The sequence below is a fragment of the Ambystoma mexicanum genome, chromosome 2p (assembly GCF_040938575.1).
Source record: "Ambystoma mexicanum isolate Mex_15411 chromosome 2p, UKY_AmexF1_1, whole genome shotgun sequence".
NCBI lineage: Eukaryota > Metazoa > Chordata > Amphibia > Caudata > Ambystomatidae > Ambystoma > Ambystoma mexicanum.
The window spans coordinates 816,103,234-816,119,810 of NC_090923.1; the positions used below are offsets into that span (position 1 = coordinate 816,103,234).

A 16,577-nucleotide genomic window follows, 5' to 3' on the forward strand; every position below is an offset into this window, starting at 1 on the left:
GTATTATATCATGGAATGCAAAAGGTTTCAATCATGCTTGCTTTATAATAGATGCCCAGTAAAAAATGCCATGCCGCAGTAAGAAATTGATATTTTTAGTGGGCATCCAACCAAGATAAACCAAGCATGATATCTGTTATTATGTGGCTATTATGGCATTTGGTTGCAGCTAGTCATACAATTTATTACAGTAGCATGGTATTTTTTACTGGGCTTCTATGATAAAGCAAGCATGATATGTATTATTATGTGGCTAGACTGACATGTGAATGCAGCCCATCTAGCTATTTCTTACAATGACATGGCATTTTCTTCTGGTCTCCTGTGGTAATGTAAGCATGATAAGTGTTACATGGCTAGGCTGGCATTTCGGTGCAGCCAGTTTGGACATGTGTTCTTATTGTGGCATGGCCTTTTCAATGGCAGACCATACAGGAGTATGTTCTTATGTGGGGATAAAGCCATATATTGGCGGAGCCAGTCTGGTCATGTTTTCTTGTAGTATAATTACTGGCATTATGTACAAAGCATGTTCTTCTATGGGAATACAGGCATATCTTGGTGCAGCCATAACACAACTATGAGCACAGCTAGCTTGAAAATGTTTTTATACTGGCCTGTTTTGTGGGCAGGTGTGTCACGAAATGTGTTGGGTAATGCTTATGTACACTGTTGGTAAATTGCATATATTGTGTTTTTGGATTAGAGTTACCCAGCAAAAGCAATTGCAATTTGTCTGGATTTTTGCCCAGTTTTTCACTGAAATTGTGCCTTATAATGCACCATTTTAAACCATTACTCAAAATACATTCTCAGGGTAGGTGGGGGTTTGGGGTCCCTCGCTATGCTCTGTCACTCTAGCCCCTCCAATTTGAAAACATTCAACAGCCGCCACTGAGTGAGTGGCTGGTGAGTGAATGGGTTTGAATGTGTGCATGCAAGTCTGGGGCCCAGGCAAGGCCATTGGAGCATGGTCATTTTCTTACATGTTTACTGGTATTTTTGGGCAAAGCCAACTTAATGAATGTTATTACACAGAGGAGGGTTTGGGGTGTGTGTTCATAGCACAAGGGGGCAGGCAGACTGGACATTTTCATTCTGTAGCTTGGCATGTTTTACCTGGCTGCACTGGCATTTGGGTGCAGCCAGTCTAACAGTGTTTTACTGTAACATGGCATGTGTTTTAATGGGCAGCTATGGTAAAGCAAGCATGTTATGTGCTATTATGTGTCTAGACTGACATTGTAATACAGCCAGTCTAGGTAGTTCTTACTGTAGGATGGCATTTTATTCTGGGCATCTATGGTAAAGCATGGTAAGTATTATTATTTGGCTTGACTGGCATTGTTTACTCACATAAGGGGCAAGGCCAATATGATGTGTGTTCTTTCCTGTGGTGGCTGGGGGCACATGTGCAGTCAGCAAGCAAATGTATTCTTGCTTTAGCATTGCATGTTTTACTGGTGTTAAGGGCCATGTCAACATGAAGAGTATTCTTACATGGTGTTTGCAGGGTTTGTGCAGCAGCAATGGCATGTTTTCATTCTGTGGTGGTAGATTTTTACTGGCAATAAAGGCAAAGCCAACCAGAGAATGTTTGTATAAGGGGATACTGGCACATACTGGCACATACTGGCAGAGCCAGCATGAACATGTTTTCTTATGGCAGTATTATTCATTGGCTGGCCTTTGTTACATGAGTGTTCATTTGAAGCATGGTTCTTAGGAGATCTCCTGGTGAGCGCTTCTCTGCCCTGAGTGGAGGGGTTATCCTTCTGCCCGGGGAATCAAAAGAAAGCAGCATCCTCTCTTTTGTCTCACTTGGAGCAGTAGAGAAAGCGAGGCAAGCTGTGAATATACATCATCTTGAAATACAGACTGGGCTCACAAGGCTGCCACTTGTATGATATACAATTGGTGTGGCTTTAATAATTGTTTTCTCATTAGGCACCATACTATAACCAAGTATGGCTTATTAATGGAGACTGATTAGGCGAACATTCTTTTTTTGTTCAGAGGTAAAGAAGGCAACATGCTACCTCTGTCTGTAGTGATGTTGGGCCACAACAGCTGTTGGACGTGTACATGTGACCTTTGAACCTGCCCTATGCCACTGGAGAGCAGGAACTGCAGATGTCAGGTGACTGGTGAGGCTAAGGCACAATGGTGCACTATGTCTATGGCACTTTATGAAAGGGGGGTCTGTTTAGCAGGCCTTCATTTCAGAAACAGAATTACCCACATCATGTTATATTAATAAAAATCAAAACAGCTACGGCTTTCACACCCTCGCCAGATGGCTTCTGTCACACTCACGTAAAAGAAAATGTTCTCACTGGAGTCATGTTGCCAAAATACCTTCTGTTTAAAAACTTGCATATAGATGTTTCTTAAATTAGGGGCAAAATGTTCCCAGATCTCCTCGGGTGGGCAGATGCCTAGAAACATGTTTCAAAACCTCTCACACCAGTAGAATTAAATATTCACTCCGTCCAAGTCTGCAAGTCACATCCTCAGCATCTGCCACCCCTCTGAATCCACTCACTGTGTGCCCCCTCCCCAGGTGTGTGCCCTCTCCCCAGGTGTGTGCCCCCTCCCCAGGTATGTGCCCCCTCGCCAGGTGTGTGCCTCCTCCCCAGGTGTGTGCCCCCTCCCCAGGTATGTGCTCCCTCCCCAGGTGTGTGCCCCCTCCCCAGGTGTGTGCCCCCTCGCCGTGTGTGCCCCCTCCCCAGGTGTGTGCCCCCTCCCCAGGTGTGTGCCCCGTCCCCTACAAAATGTGGCATAAAGTGTAAGGGATTAATGAATGCGTGTTTACCCCAATGCAAAGTGAACACTGTGCATTTCAGAGTGCACACAACATTCCAAGGGAGTGTGTGCATTTTCTATACCTTGGTTTGCTGCCATATTGTGATTTTAATCTGCTGCAATCGCCAAAATGCAGTTTAATTTGTCGTGCATACATAAAAAGTACAATCTTATTTATTTCTTTTTTACATTTGCAAAGCGCACTAAACCCGATGGCATCATTCAAGGTGCTAGTTGCAGGACAGTTTACACAGGAAGCAGTCGTGTATTGTAAACAGTCAAAGAGTGTCAGGTTGAGGGTGACTTGTACTCACAATGTGTGAACAATGTAATCCACGAACTCTATGAACTCCTGGCTCATGAAACCAAGCCAGCGAGTGAGCCCTGGAGGACAAACGATGGTGAATTAACGAATGGATGAAAGAATTGAGTTTAGGGGCCTATAGGAACGTGCATGCAATGGATGGGTTCACACAGAATAACTCCAAGTCCAAATAACCGAACCAACTCAGTAAGATGGCAAAGTACGGTTTTATTGACAATTATCTAAAACAGGGAATTACAACGAACGTCAATGGACGTATGCTCGATTTCTATCAATGATCTTTTCAAGATCTAACAAGATTATATACTCATAATACGTCAGGTGATGTCATACTATGTGGCAAATAATTAAAAACCTACTGGGGATCGGGATAGGCTTGAGGGGAACATCTAAGTATACATTATATAGGAACTAGGATTGTGATTGGCTGCCCACTGTAAGGTGGACAATATATGCCTACCTCTAAAACATGTCATCATCAAAACCATTAAGTACACGGTTTCTAATTGGTTATCAAACTACAAGGTCCTTTGTTATATGGACCTCTACAATTGGTTGGCAGCACGTAAGCCCAGACCCAGGTGCAAGGAGGTGGCACTCCAAGTTCGACTCGATTTTCATCCTTGGCTCACGTGACAGGAGACCACGATTTGGTCCATTTTGCAGCTTTTAAATTAAATGTCTTACATGAATAAAACTTGGCACCCTTGGTGTTTTTTCTTTGCACCTTAACAAGGGATGATTCATCCTTAGTGCGTTTGCTCTTTTCCAGAATAGATAGCCAACCTTGGCTGCTTCAGTCTTGACTCCAGGCCAGGCAACCTCACCATGCAGCTCCAAGATTTAAGCTTATTCTTGCTGCAACACAATTCTCCCTTTATTCTTCATGGGTCCTGGCTTACTAAAATTCATGATACTGATGTCCTTCTTCTATACAATGGCTGCTTCGCCTGCATTCTATTTACTTCATATAGCCAGTTCCTATGATGACTTAGTCTACCTTGCGTTTCAGTGTCTGTAAAGTTATTGAATGATTGATTCTCTGCAACACTTTGTGCACGTGTAATCGTCTTTTTCATATTTAAGAGTTCACTTGATTCTTTACTTCGTCATTAGTTTCTAAAAGATCCATACATCCTCTTCAGCCAATATTCTGAGACGTTGTTCATACTCTCTTATTATATCATAGACTTCTTCCTTTATTCCTTTTATATTCCTTCAGGGAGTTTGTCCCTCAGATTGTCATCTCTTTGGGGATACATTCGATGGGGTTGTCTCAATGGATATCTTCTTTTCGAAGATACTCTGCGGTATTGGCACAACTGCTGGTGTCAAACACGGCACGATGTCAGGCTTACAACATATAGGAGGTAGGGGGCGGGATTTCCTGCAGAGGCATGCAGCTGCTCGTCTACAGAATTAATGAATGATGTTTTCTGGCACAAACACTGATGATCCTAACGACTCAAATTGACCCAAAGATTGAACCATAAGAGGAATATGAATTAATTAATGAATTGAGGCACGGGTATGGCCAATGCTTTTGGCACTCGTGAGGCATGGCACCATCCCAGTAAGTGACATGCGGGCCATTGCTTCAGGTAACCCCAGCATGTGAGTCCCAGAGGAATGGCTTAAGTTCAGAGAAAGATTTAACACTCGCCAGGCAGACAAACGGCAAGAGTTCCCCTGTGCCCTGCCTCGCCCCTTCCCAGTCTCTCAGACACGCAGACCCAGCTCCAGCTCCTACTCCACCTTTCCATTACCTCCATTTCTGGGCCAGTGTGGAGAGCAGGTACGGCAGACGTGCCTCCCACAAGGAAGTAGGAGCTGCTATGGCCAGCAGGCCTATATTTAGCAGGGTGCATGAGGTCATGGTCTGCACTGTGTAAATGTTTCTGAAGGTGTGTGCATGCTGAAGGCCCAGGAGACACTGAAACGAAGAGAGAAGTTTGTTTCTGCAGCATCAGATCGCATAGGCAGCCAGGAAAACCAAGTGTTACCTCTGTATCTTCCTTCCTGCCTGCTAGCATTGCGTACTTCACCGACCCATGTTGCTGTGACCTGGGCCCTGGGAGTTTAATGGGCCGGACCCACATCATCCCTTGGGGCCCAGTCCTGATTGCATGGCATTTCTTCTCCTTTCTAGCTCCAGCTGCACCATTCCCCTCTCCTTCTGGTACAATGGGGCTGGGTTGATTATCTCATGCCCCTCGTCCCCTCTCCCCTTTTCTAGGCTTTTGTGGTGTACCACTATGATGACCCACCAAACCCCCTGTTCCCAACCTTGGGGGTTACTTTGGCTGGGCCCACAACTTCAGTCCCTTGGGGCCCTCCCCAGATTTATTTGTCCAAGCTTCACCCCTTCACTATCCGTTTCCGGGCCTTGGGGGGTTCTTTTCCCAGCCTTTGTGCCCCACGCTGTAAACCATTCTCCTCTACCCCTCCACCACATAGGGGGAGTCACCTTCCCTTGACAAAATAATTTTGCAGGCCACTTTAGGCCCAATGGCAATGGCATATCAGGAGCAGTTTGTGGCGCGCACAGTTAGCATCATACAAACATACCCCTTATGGTATCATTTGTGGCAAAAAGCATTTAGCTTATATACAGCACAGTGAAATAACACATTAGGACTCTTAGGAATCCAAGAAACTGACTGTTAGATTTTTCTTTGTGGCCTGCCTAGGTTTCTGAAGGTCCTAAACAACAAAAGACATGCAGACTACCTAATTCCTATGCTATGGCTCGGCAAGAGAAATATCACAGAAAATAACATTACAAAAAGTCACATTGATCTTCAGCACTCTATGGCATCATTGGTATTAACACTAAGAGTTTTTAATGTGTAAGCCAAGGGGAGTTTGTTGTGCACGATGTCAATCAACACTATATTTTGTATAATATGTAACAGCGTAGCTCGCTTCTGTGATGTATGTGTGATCTGCAAGTCAAATACTCTAATACTGGCAAGGCCAACACAGCCTTTCATCCTTTCGAGGTTGATAAATCAGAGCCAACTTTGGTTGGGTGGTAATTGTATGTGAATATGTTTTATGTATGGTGCTTTGAGAAAAAATGATTTAAATAACCAATAATTATCATTAATTAGGGTTTAATAACTCTTGAGAGTAGATTGTATTTCATAGGAAAAGTTGTAAACTGTATTGCTTTTATGGGATCCCAATGTTGGTAGATCAGGAACAATGAGATTGCATGATTTGCCCAGGATTAGACACTTTGTTTATGTAGCGAAACCAGGATTGTGTCCCACCCGGCGATGTAAGAACTTGACCACATACCTTCCCAGGTATAGTTCATATCAGTATTTGCTAAGGTTTCATAATTAAAAGGTTAACAAATTATTTGTCTAGCAACACCTTGAAAAGTACACAAATCACATCATAAATTGGACTGACACTGTATATACATTATGTAAATGGCTCAAGCAAAACGAATGTGATATATAAACATAATTGGTTATTTATAACACACTTAATACCCAGAGGTTTCTAAGCATGGACCCGGGGATCGAACCTGCGTTGCTCTGCCTCATCTTGCTTCCAAGGCAAATTGCATTGCTCCTGAGCTATCCTCCTGAGCCTTGTTTATTTTTCCCATCCTGGATACAAGGTTTTCATGTGTAAGCCAAGGGATGTTTATGTTATGCACTATATGAATGGACAGTATATTATTAATATGTAACAAGGTAACTCAGTGGGTTGAGCGCTCACTTCTACAATGTGTCTGTGATCTGCAGGTCGAAGACTCTAATACTGGCAAGGCCAACTCTGCCTTTCATCCTTCCGAGGTTGATAAATCAGTACCAGCTTTTGTTGGATGATAATTGTATGTGAATATGTTCTATGTGTAGTGGTTTGGCAAAAGCACTATTTAAATAACGAATAATTAACTAGATTTTATTTCATAGCAAAAGTTGCCAACTGAATTGCTTTTATGTGCTCAGGCATGATGAGATTGCATGATTTGCCAGGGATTACACACTTTGTTTAAGTAGCGAAAACAGTATTTTGTCCCAGGCGGAGATGTAAGAACTTCACGACATATCTTCCCAGGTATATTTCATATCAGTATTTTGCTCAGGTTTGGGAGTCAAAGGGTTAAATAATTATTTTCTAGCAATGCCTCGAAAAGTACACAAATCACATAATACTACCAACTGACAGTATATAAACATTGTTATAGAAACTGGTCAAGCAAATGTGATTATACATTTATTTTGCTCATCCTGGGTGCCAGGTGTTCCTGTGTAAATGCAAAGAATTTTGTGGTGTGCAGTATATGAATGGCCACTTTATTATTAATATGTCACAACTTTATAGTTTGGGTGCATTCCTTTAATTACATCTGTGATTTTTAATGATATTTGACGTGGGTGGCGTAATGGCACCGGGGCCATACATAAAATGGGTCTGCATGCTGTAGGAATTATCCTGTGATTTCACATCATGTGACGTCTTCCCATTGCCCATGTTCATATGGACCCCATTTTTCTTTGGTTTTCTTTTTAAGACTTGCTCTGCCATGCACCCATGGATGTCAGTCATCAAACATTGGATCCAACTAACCTTGTTAGAGCCATTTTTCGAGGAAATTGTGTGGTCTTGATAAGCTTGCAAGTAATTCTCTAGTGTGCACTTGTGACCACAATGAACTCTGCCCACCCTAAGCTCCGCCTCCATGACCCACCCACCAAGCGACCTTTGTGAGGTGCTGCCCACTGGTCCTTTGCCTTAAATCTGCCACTGCTTAAGTCGTGATGATTTCTAATGCGCGTTGCAAATTATTGGGGCAGCTGCGAAGACACATTGGTCTATCCGAGTCAGTGAGGACTAGAGGACAGGGCGAAGCCAACAAAGCAACGAACGAATGAATAAATGAAGACTTCTCGCGTGAACTCTGCGACCCGAATCTCTTCAAGCTACAGGAAGCTAACCCAGTCCTTTAGCCCCCTCCCCACTCTTATCCACCACTGACCTCTCAGACTCCTCCCCCCACTGTCAGACATATAACGATATTATCAAGGGTCCCGTGTTCACACGACGCCCCCTGGAATTAAAAGCAGGTGCTTGTGGTGGGGACGGGACCCTAGGGTGCCAGTATGTTGCCAGCTCTCGGGGTAATTAATGGGCACGCGTTTGTGTAGGATTACATCATGTGGGGCACAGAAACGCAAGAGGGTCCCGGTGTGGGAGCCACAAAGCTCCGGTGTTGACATGTGTGACCACTGCAGCACGCCGCCTCGTCACGTCAGTCTCCCCACCCTCACGGGCTTTGCTGGTATCTGTGAGGCTGTCCTGTTTGCCGCCGTGAGAGGGAACCCCACTCCCTGGAGACCTGCCATCTGAGAGAGGAGCTGGGGAGGGGCGGGGGTGTCTTCCTCTGTTTACACGGCCATCGGCATCCACGCCACCCGGACGCCTTCTGCTTTACCCCCACCGGGGAAGCGCCTGCCCTGCCTCCTGTGCGGCTGCACCTCGCTGCTCTCTCTGCAGTGTGACGGTGGCCGGTCCTGCCCTGCCTCCCGCCAGGGGCCAGCCACTGCATTACGCGCCCCGGGGCTTGCTCCCTCGGGCGCAGCCGTGTTCACATGTGCGCTCACTGCGGTATGCCGCCAGCGAGGGCCTGCGAGGAGGAGCCCCGCGACCCTCTGCTGTGTGAGGGGCGCTTCCGCCCGACCTCGTGGTGACCGTGCGCTGCGGCAGGTGGATCCTCTCTGGTCGCACTTGACTTCCCAGGCCGAGCCCGGCCGCCTCTTCGGCGCCTCCCGAGTGCGGCAGTTTCAGGCACAGCCCCTGGGTCCCTGCTGACGCACGGGGGAGGCTCTCCCTCTGCGGTAGCTCTCCCCCCTGCCAGGCTCTGGTGCCAGCGCCCTGGGAGGAACTGCAACGGGGCATTTTCACACGCGAGACAGAAACAGGGAAGCCTATTTTGGTGTCTTTTGTTCTAGGACTATCCCACCTTAAAATATACCAGGATTATTCTGCTGTGGACTGCGGTGGAACGCGAAGAACTGTGGGCGTGCTCGAGGATAAGGGGCCTCTTCAGCTTCTGTGATTGTTCGACGGGGGGCGGGGGCTGCGGAGTTATTGGGCTCTGTGATCTTGTGTGCAGAAACTGGGGCACATTTACCTGGGGGAGGGGCGTGCGGGTATTTTGAAATTAAGGATGAGGTGGTGTTTGAGGTGATCCCAACCACTATCGAGGGTGTTCGAGGATAACACTGTAGACCATAAGGAGGTATTGTGGGTGAAGAGGTCACCAGACCCGCTGGGCCGTTTAGAGATAAGGGCAGACATCCCGCGAATTGAAGGGCGAACGATGTTAGGGGGGTGTTTGAAGCTAAACAAACCAATGCCCCGTGGAATGTTCGAGGGTGCCATCGTCCCGTGGGGGTGATAGTGGCTGAAGTGGAGCTGGTGCTGGGTTTGATGGAGTGGTAAATGCCCTGACAACCAAGAATAAGTGGGTCGCCTACAGATCTGCTCTGGCATTTGAGGGTGATTTTGCCCACCTTTAGTGGGTTATGGGTGCATACACCTCCCAAAGGGTGTTCCATGGTTCCATCTTGATGTGGACCTCTTGGAGGTGCCCTGGGAGCAAGCCTGCTGGGCGCTTGTTTTCAAGGGTGTGTTAGTCTCATGTCGGTGTTGGCACATGAACTAGACCTGCTTGTGGTGTGAGGGTGAAAGATCTAACTCCGTGTAGTGTGTGAGGATGAACTAGACTTGCAGGGGATAGTCGAAGATAAGTGGGTGGCCCAACGACCACCTACACTGGTGCTCAGTAGTGAGGGCGACGTGCTGCGGGTGGATGAGTTTGACTCACCCAGGGTCTTTGAGGGTGTTTTAGTACTTCTGAACTAAGGGCAGATGTAGCCCATACATCCGGCTTGGAGGTGTGCCCTCCTTCGGTTTTAGAATGTGTGGTTCATAGTTAGACTGAGGCGTAGACCTCCTATGGTTGTTTGAGGGCGAGGTAGCCCATCCGGGGAGTCGAAGGGCGACATGGCCCTGCAGCCATGTTGGGCGGCGAAGTGGCCCTGCAGCGGTGTTGGAGGGTGAGGCAGCAGCCTAGCGTTAGACCCACTGAGGTAGAACCGCGGGGCTTCATGGAGAGTGGGGAACCTAGCTTCCTGGTTGGAAGGTGACGCGGGGTTGTCGGTGAGCTGGCCCTGCTCTGCTGTGGTGGGAGGTTCAGGGGGGTAGACCCTCGAGGGGTGCTGCCGCGCGAGGCAGGGCTTCTGGGAGTGCTCAGGGGTGAAGGCGGCATCGCGGAGCCCTGCCTCCGCCGCCCCACTTGTCCGTCTCCGGCTTGGGATCGCGCAGCTGGCGCGCACGCCGACACCGGAGCACACTGCAGCAAAACGGAGCCGGGAGAGGGGGGCCGAGGCGCTCCGCGGGTCCTCCTAATAGCAGCGATTATCCGCGCGCGCAGGTGGCAGAGAGCTAGATATAAATGGTCAATGTTGTCATAATTGCCGTTTGAGGGGCTCAGCCTCGGAAGGGGGGTGTCTGCGGCATGCTCGGCGCCGTGCAAAGGCGCAATAAATAAACGAGCTGCGGAGACAGCCGGGGAGGGCGGCAGTGCCCCGGGACAGCGCATGATGGGCACGGGTGAAGGCGGCTGCCGGGGCGCTGCTCATTTGGGGGGCTTGTCCTGCCGTGCCCGGGACGCTGCCGGAAAGGGCGGGTGCTGAGGGGGACTAGTCGGAGCGGTGACCGGTGCAGCTCGGCCCGGAATGGCGGCCCCGGGCCCCCGCAGGACGCCGCTCTCAGAGGCCTCTCTCTCTCCCGCAGCTGGACGCGTGGATTAGCGAGAAGATGCTCATGGCCAAGGACACGTCCAGGGACGAGGCGCAGAAGCTGCACAAGAAATGGCTGAAGCACCAGGCGTTCATGGCGGAGCTGGGCCAGAACCGCGAGTGGCTGGACAAGATCGAGAAGGTAAGGAGGGGGGCGTGGGGGGGGGGGTGTGGGCGACTCGAACCCGGCCAAGGCAGGGACAGAGACCGGGGGCGGGTGGGGGGCCTGGGAGATACTGGCGGCATTTAAAGTGTCTGCCAGTATGGGGGCGGGGCTGGGGGGCAGAGATTGGAGAAACTTGAAACGGGGTGCTGGGGAGAGGCACCCGGAGAAAGAGGGGATGTGGGCAGATAGAAAGTGGTGGGCGTGGGGGCAGGGAGATGCAGAGAGAAAGCTACATATTATGGGTACAGGGGAGAGAGGAGAGGTGGGGGGGTTATATGACAGGCAAGCGGGATGTAATGGGGAGAAAGCGGGGGGAATGCAAGAAAGTTAAGTGTTGGGCGGGAGCTGGGGGAGGGGGTGGGTGACAGTGGTACTGCTTTAATCAGCAAGGGGACGGCCCCGGTGAGATGTGAAGTGAGGAGAGGTGGGTGGGCGTGTGTGATGGGGACCCTGACAACTTGGATGTAATATCTAGGAAGGGAGAAGTGGAGATAGGAGGGGGCGGGGCATGAGAAAGATAGAAATGTCCGGGTGGGGGGGGGGCGTATGCACAGCGAGGGGGGGCACAGGACTGGGACACGTGGAAGGACACTAGACACGTGGGGGCATGGAAGTGAGCGCATAGCTGGGGGGCGTGGGGAATAGAGAGTGGTCGTTCAGAGAAAGTGAAGGGCGGAAGGGGTGATAGGGGGCTCAAGGGCCGGATGCCGGGAAATATGGCGAGTTACGCAAGGGGGTGAAAGTTGGAGGAGGACAGTGAAGTCGCCGAGGAGGGCGCAACAGTGATGGGGCAGGTCAACAGGAAAGGGCTAAGATTGCTCCGGGGGAGGGGGATGGACAGGCGCCCTGGAGTGGGGGGGGGGGGCACGCGAGTCTGCCAGCCCCTCCAGTCTACACCTGCTGTGTTTACAGGATTAAGGGCGAGTAATCCGCACAGAGCAGCCCCGGTGCCCGGGGTGAGGCGGGCTGCCGGGTCTCGCTGCTTAGCGCACCCCACTCTACATTCTGGCACTTGCGTCTCTTGTGAAATGGAAACGGAACATGAAAGTGCTAGGGTGTAAAGTGCTGCGAGCCCGAGACCATAAATGTGTGAGATACGCCCACAAGACATGGGGAATCTAGTGACACGTGTATGCCCCTCTTCTCAATTCCTACCCCGCTGAATGCTATTTCTGTGCATATGACCTGTTTATACTGCATGGTGCTGCTTCCATCTGTGACCATTCCTAAACGACACCCCGGGCTATTAAGCGCGTTTAGGCCGTTCCTTTGATCAGTGCTAGACTCGGAGGCGATGCTTTGGTACCATGGACAGCTCCTAGCTCTGCCCAGTGATCATTACACTACGTAGTGGTTACACTGGCCCCGGGGAACCCGAATGCCCACATACACGCCCTCACGCGATCAAAATGAGCCAGCGCGGGAACATCCATTTATCTCCACCCAGCGCCCCAGTTCCCTTATCTGCAAGCATGGAGGGCGCCAAAGGGTTAACTTGCAGCGAGTGCTATTTATAGACAGGGCATTTACATGGCACCCCTTAGAGCTGCACGTCCCCTCCCAAACACTGCCATTCTCGCAGGCACAGAGACACCGCCATGTCTACTGCCACCGTGGGAGCCCAGCGTGTTGTATTATTATCATTAAAATGCAAGTAGTTATTGACTGAGCAGGCGTCCACGGCCTGTGCCGCACTGTACAGAGGCGGGCATGGTTACTCGTGCTTTCGCAGGCCCGTCTAGGCATTGGCCTGTCCAGAAATCTCCTGCTTCCCTACTGGCCAACTCACGTCTGATTCGCGAGTGTGAGCAAACCATTTCATAAGAAAGAGCTGAAATCGGGAAGCGTGCACCCACCCGCACCCCCAGTTTCATTCTGTGCCAGACCCCAACAGCCAGAGGCTTGAATGGCCCTGCTTCTGGCAGAAGCTTTGCAGAGAGTGGAGGGCTGGACCGACGATGAGATCCCGCCAATTCTGGGGGCCACAGTGAATCGCCTTTCCAGTCTGTCATCACCACTGCGTGGTGTGCGGGTCTCCCTGATCAAGCTGGAGTCTCCTGCATTGCGCAGGCCCAGCCTCCCAGGACTCCAGTAGGCTGACAAACTACCCCCCTCTTCACTGATCTTCAGAAAAGCGACCTCATCCTCATATTGTGAGTCTCCCCGCCCAATCGCCCAATTCAGGAAGACTCAAATGATGCATTTTTCGGAGATGCACGCCTAGCTCATCTGTGCTGGTATTTTTTCTATTTCTGTTTCCATTTGAAAGCTTTTAGATAACTGGACGAGTTGTGGTCACTTGTGCCACCTTATTCTGGGCTGAAAAGTTGAAGTAGCCTCACCCTACCCCGATCCCCCTCGCTTCTCATGTGCCCCAGAATATATAAGCACCCTTGTGCCATGGGCACATGGCTGTCAGCAGCTGCACTTTGCACTGCTCCATCTTCATGGCAATTCAGCAAGCCTGTCATTATTGCAACCCCTAACTCCCCCACCCCGCCCCGAAATATCCAGCGCTTGGCCTTTAGAGCTAACCGCACCCCCCCCTGCCCTGAACTGTTCGCACCTTTCCAGGCGCACTGCCCCAACGCCACCTTCACTCAAGGGGCACAAGTGGCGACGTTAGTGGTAGACCACCCTACAGCTGAAACCGGCGTGGGAAAGGATTTGACCATGGCGAGTTAGGATGGCCGAAAGGTGGTGTGCTGGCTGTGCACGCTGGAGGCCACATTCAGAAGGCAGGTTTAAAAGACAGAGGAGACCAAAGGAGGGAGCAGATGCAGAGCAAAGAGCATGGGTGGTTAATGAGCATGTGTATGATGACATGCCAGCCCACATGTGTCGACATCCAGGAAGCACTGTATGCATTGAAGAGCGGCAGACAAGTAGGCTTGAGGTGCAGTGAGGCTACAGCAAGAGTCCACCTCATGAGTAGTGGAATTTGGCAAGTAGAGGATGGCGATGCAGAGGGGTGGGTTTTTTGTGTATCTTGCATTAGAAAAGGTTCGACGGGTATTTAAAAATCGACCAGAAGTTCCTTAACGTTCCGTTGACATTTTGGGTTTGGGGTTATCTTCTGAGGAAAGTGAGAAAACTGGTTATCTACTAAATGGAACCATTTTCATCAGTTTCCACCCCTCTCCAAAAAGGATGCTTGCCATCGCTAGGACTGCATGTCTCGGGGTACGGGAAAATAAAAATCAAGTGGCCAATACGTGACGCTACAAAATACTGTAAACCGTAAAGCATAGATTTTTGACAGTGCACCAGGAACAATGGGACCAGGGAAAAGTAATCTTCTCATGCCCACCCTTCCTCTTAACCCACCCACGCGTATCTACTTCTCCCCCTCTTCCCTCGTTTTCTCGGAATTGCTGCACCCCCATATCTGAGTGCCTCAGTAGTATTCATGGAGGTGTGGGGTTGCTTTGGGCAACTCGTGTCTCACTATGTTCCATTTTCTTGTCTTGGTCCTCAGGAAGGTCAGCAGCTCATCCAGGAGAAGCCCGAGCTGGCCACTGTGGTGACCCGGAAGCTGGAGGACATCCGGCAATGTTGGGTGGAACTGGAGTCCACCACTCAGGCCAAAGCCAGGCAGCTCTTCGAGGCCAACAAAGCCGACCATCTGGTGCAGAGCTACGCAGACCTGGATAAGAGACTCCTGCACCTGGAGGGAGACCTGCACAGCGTGGAGCCAGGCCCAGACATGGTCAGCGTCAACAACCAGCTCAAGAAGCTGCAGGTGAGAACACTGTGTAATGCAGCCCTTTGAATGCCTTTGTACCGGAGGCCTCCAATTCCAGCCTTTGAGAAATGTAACCACGCCAGGTTTTCAGGATCCCGACAGACCATGCAATTGACACCTGTGTGGTTTCACTATAGTCGAGCGTATTTTGTGTGGGTATCCTGAAAACCTGAAATATATTTGGATCTTGAGTGCCAGTGTTAGAGACCCCTGCTTTAAACAGTATTAATGGACAAGGAGTTTAACATGTATGTTCAGGTACCACACTTGTTCAGATATCTATGTGTGAAAATGGAATTTGGTTAGTTCCAGGTTGCATTCTGTTTTGCCAATCATAAGCAGGGTAACCAGATGGCTCCATGGATTGCATCAGGAACATGAATCAGTGCTGTGTTATAAGGGATGAAATTAGTGTAGGTTATTATTATAGTAGAAGGGCTGGGTCCAATAACCTCATAAACGAAATGGGAAAGTGGCAAGGAGGTCTAAACAGTATACGAGTTGCAACCTGAAAGAATGTAATCAATGCCTGTGAGTTAAACAGTCCATCTGTGGTGGTATCGGTATCGATAGTTTTTAATATACCTAATACCTGTTGTATGAGAGTCTCTAACTGGTATCCAATATTTATTTTGGGATTTTTTAGGTGCCCTGAATCAGGTCATGTTAATTTCATTGTTCAAAACAATTTGAGCTACACAGGGTAAAACAGTAACATTTATGTTGGCACGGCATGGCTTTTTATTGGCGCTAGTGGGGTGAAACTTGCAGGCACGGCCTGCCTTTTTAACAGAGCCTGTGGGGTCAAACTTGCCTTTTTTCACTCGCATCACGTTATTGCCAGACCTCTTGCGGAGGGTGTAGGCATTAGGGTGCAACATGGATATCCCAGGGAAACGAAAAAAGCTAAAAAGCACAAGGATGGGAAATGAAACTGCAGTAATGCGCCAGTGAATTGAAGACAAGGAATCCTAAACTCTTAGGCCAGTATATGGAAATTAGACTCGCATAGAAGGAAACATGGCGGGGATGTGAACACGGATGACAAAACACGCAACATCTTAGAGAATCTGAGGTGGTGCAACTCTTCATACAGTGGCTTCTGAGGGGCATCAGCAGCTGGGCCTCTGGTCTTAATGTACCTCTAAAGGTCCCACATGCTGCACAGTGACCCGTAGGACGCGAGGGCGGGGCCCTGCAATTTACCCCGGTTTTTGAGAGATCTGTGTGAAGCACTGTTTGCTCTGCGTTTGTGAATATACATCAGGTTACCCTGTTTGGAGCTTCATGGTCTGAAGAGCACATGCTGTCATTGGGGTATCACTCCTCTTGTGCCAAAAAAAGTCTGAAAGGATGACCCGAGCGTGCCCTTGTTAATTAGTCGCTAACAGTTATGACAACTTCTGGAAATTAGCCCTGGTATAACGCTTGTTTGCATAACGCTGGTTTGCATTATGATTAATGCCATGTGTTGCTTCAGACCACTCTGAAAAGTACATTTTATTATTTAATTGTTAGGTAAGAGGGACTAACACCGAAAAAAACCACGACACATTGCCTTTCTTCATTGTGTCTTTGAAGCATTCCCATGTGGCCACCGCATTCTTGTTGGTGATTTTTGATGCAGATTTATGGTCCTCAAGGGAGTGAGATGTGTACACTGCCTCAGTGTGTCATGTCTGGAATGTATCGAATTGGGATTGCCAGTGT

At 49.2% G+C, this 16,577-nt stretch overlaps 1 protein-coding gene across 5 annotated transcripts in view; it reads left to right on the forward strand.

Moving 5' to 3' along the window:
- The window catches only part of SPTBN4 (spectrin beta, non-erythrocytic 4), a 1,591,326-nt gene that overhangs the window by 1,331,377 nt on the left and 243,372 nt on the right, over positions 1-16,577 (forward strand). For 3 of the 5 annotated variants that reach the window (XM_069644494.1, XM_069644495.1, XM_069644496.1), the window contains 2 exons: positions 10,952-11,098; positions 14,601-14,864. In XM_069644494.1, coding sequence (XP_069500595.1) covers positions 10,952-11,098; positions 14,601-14,864 — 411 coding nt within the window. Of the gene's footprint in view, positions 1-8,252; positions 10,316-10,951; positions 11,099-14,600; positions 14,865-16,577 lie in introns of those variants that run through there. The other 2 variants (XM_069644499.1, XM_069644498.1) reach the window with 2 other exon arrangements.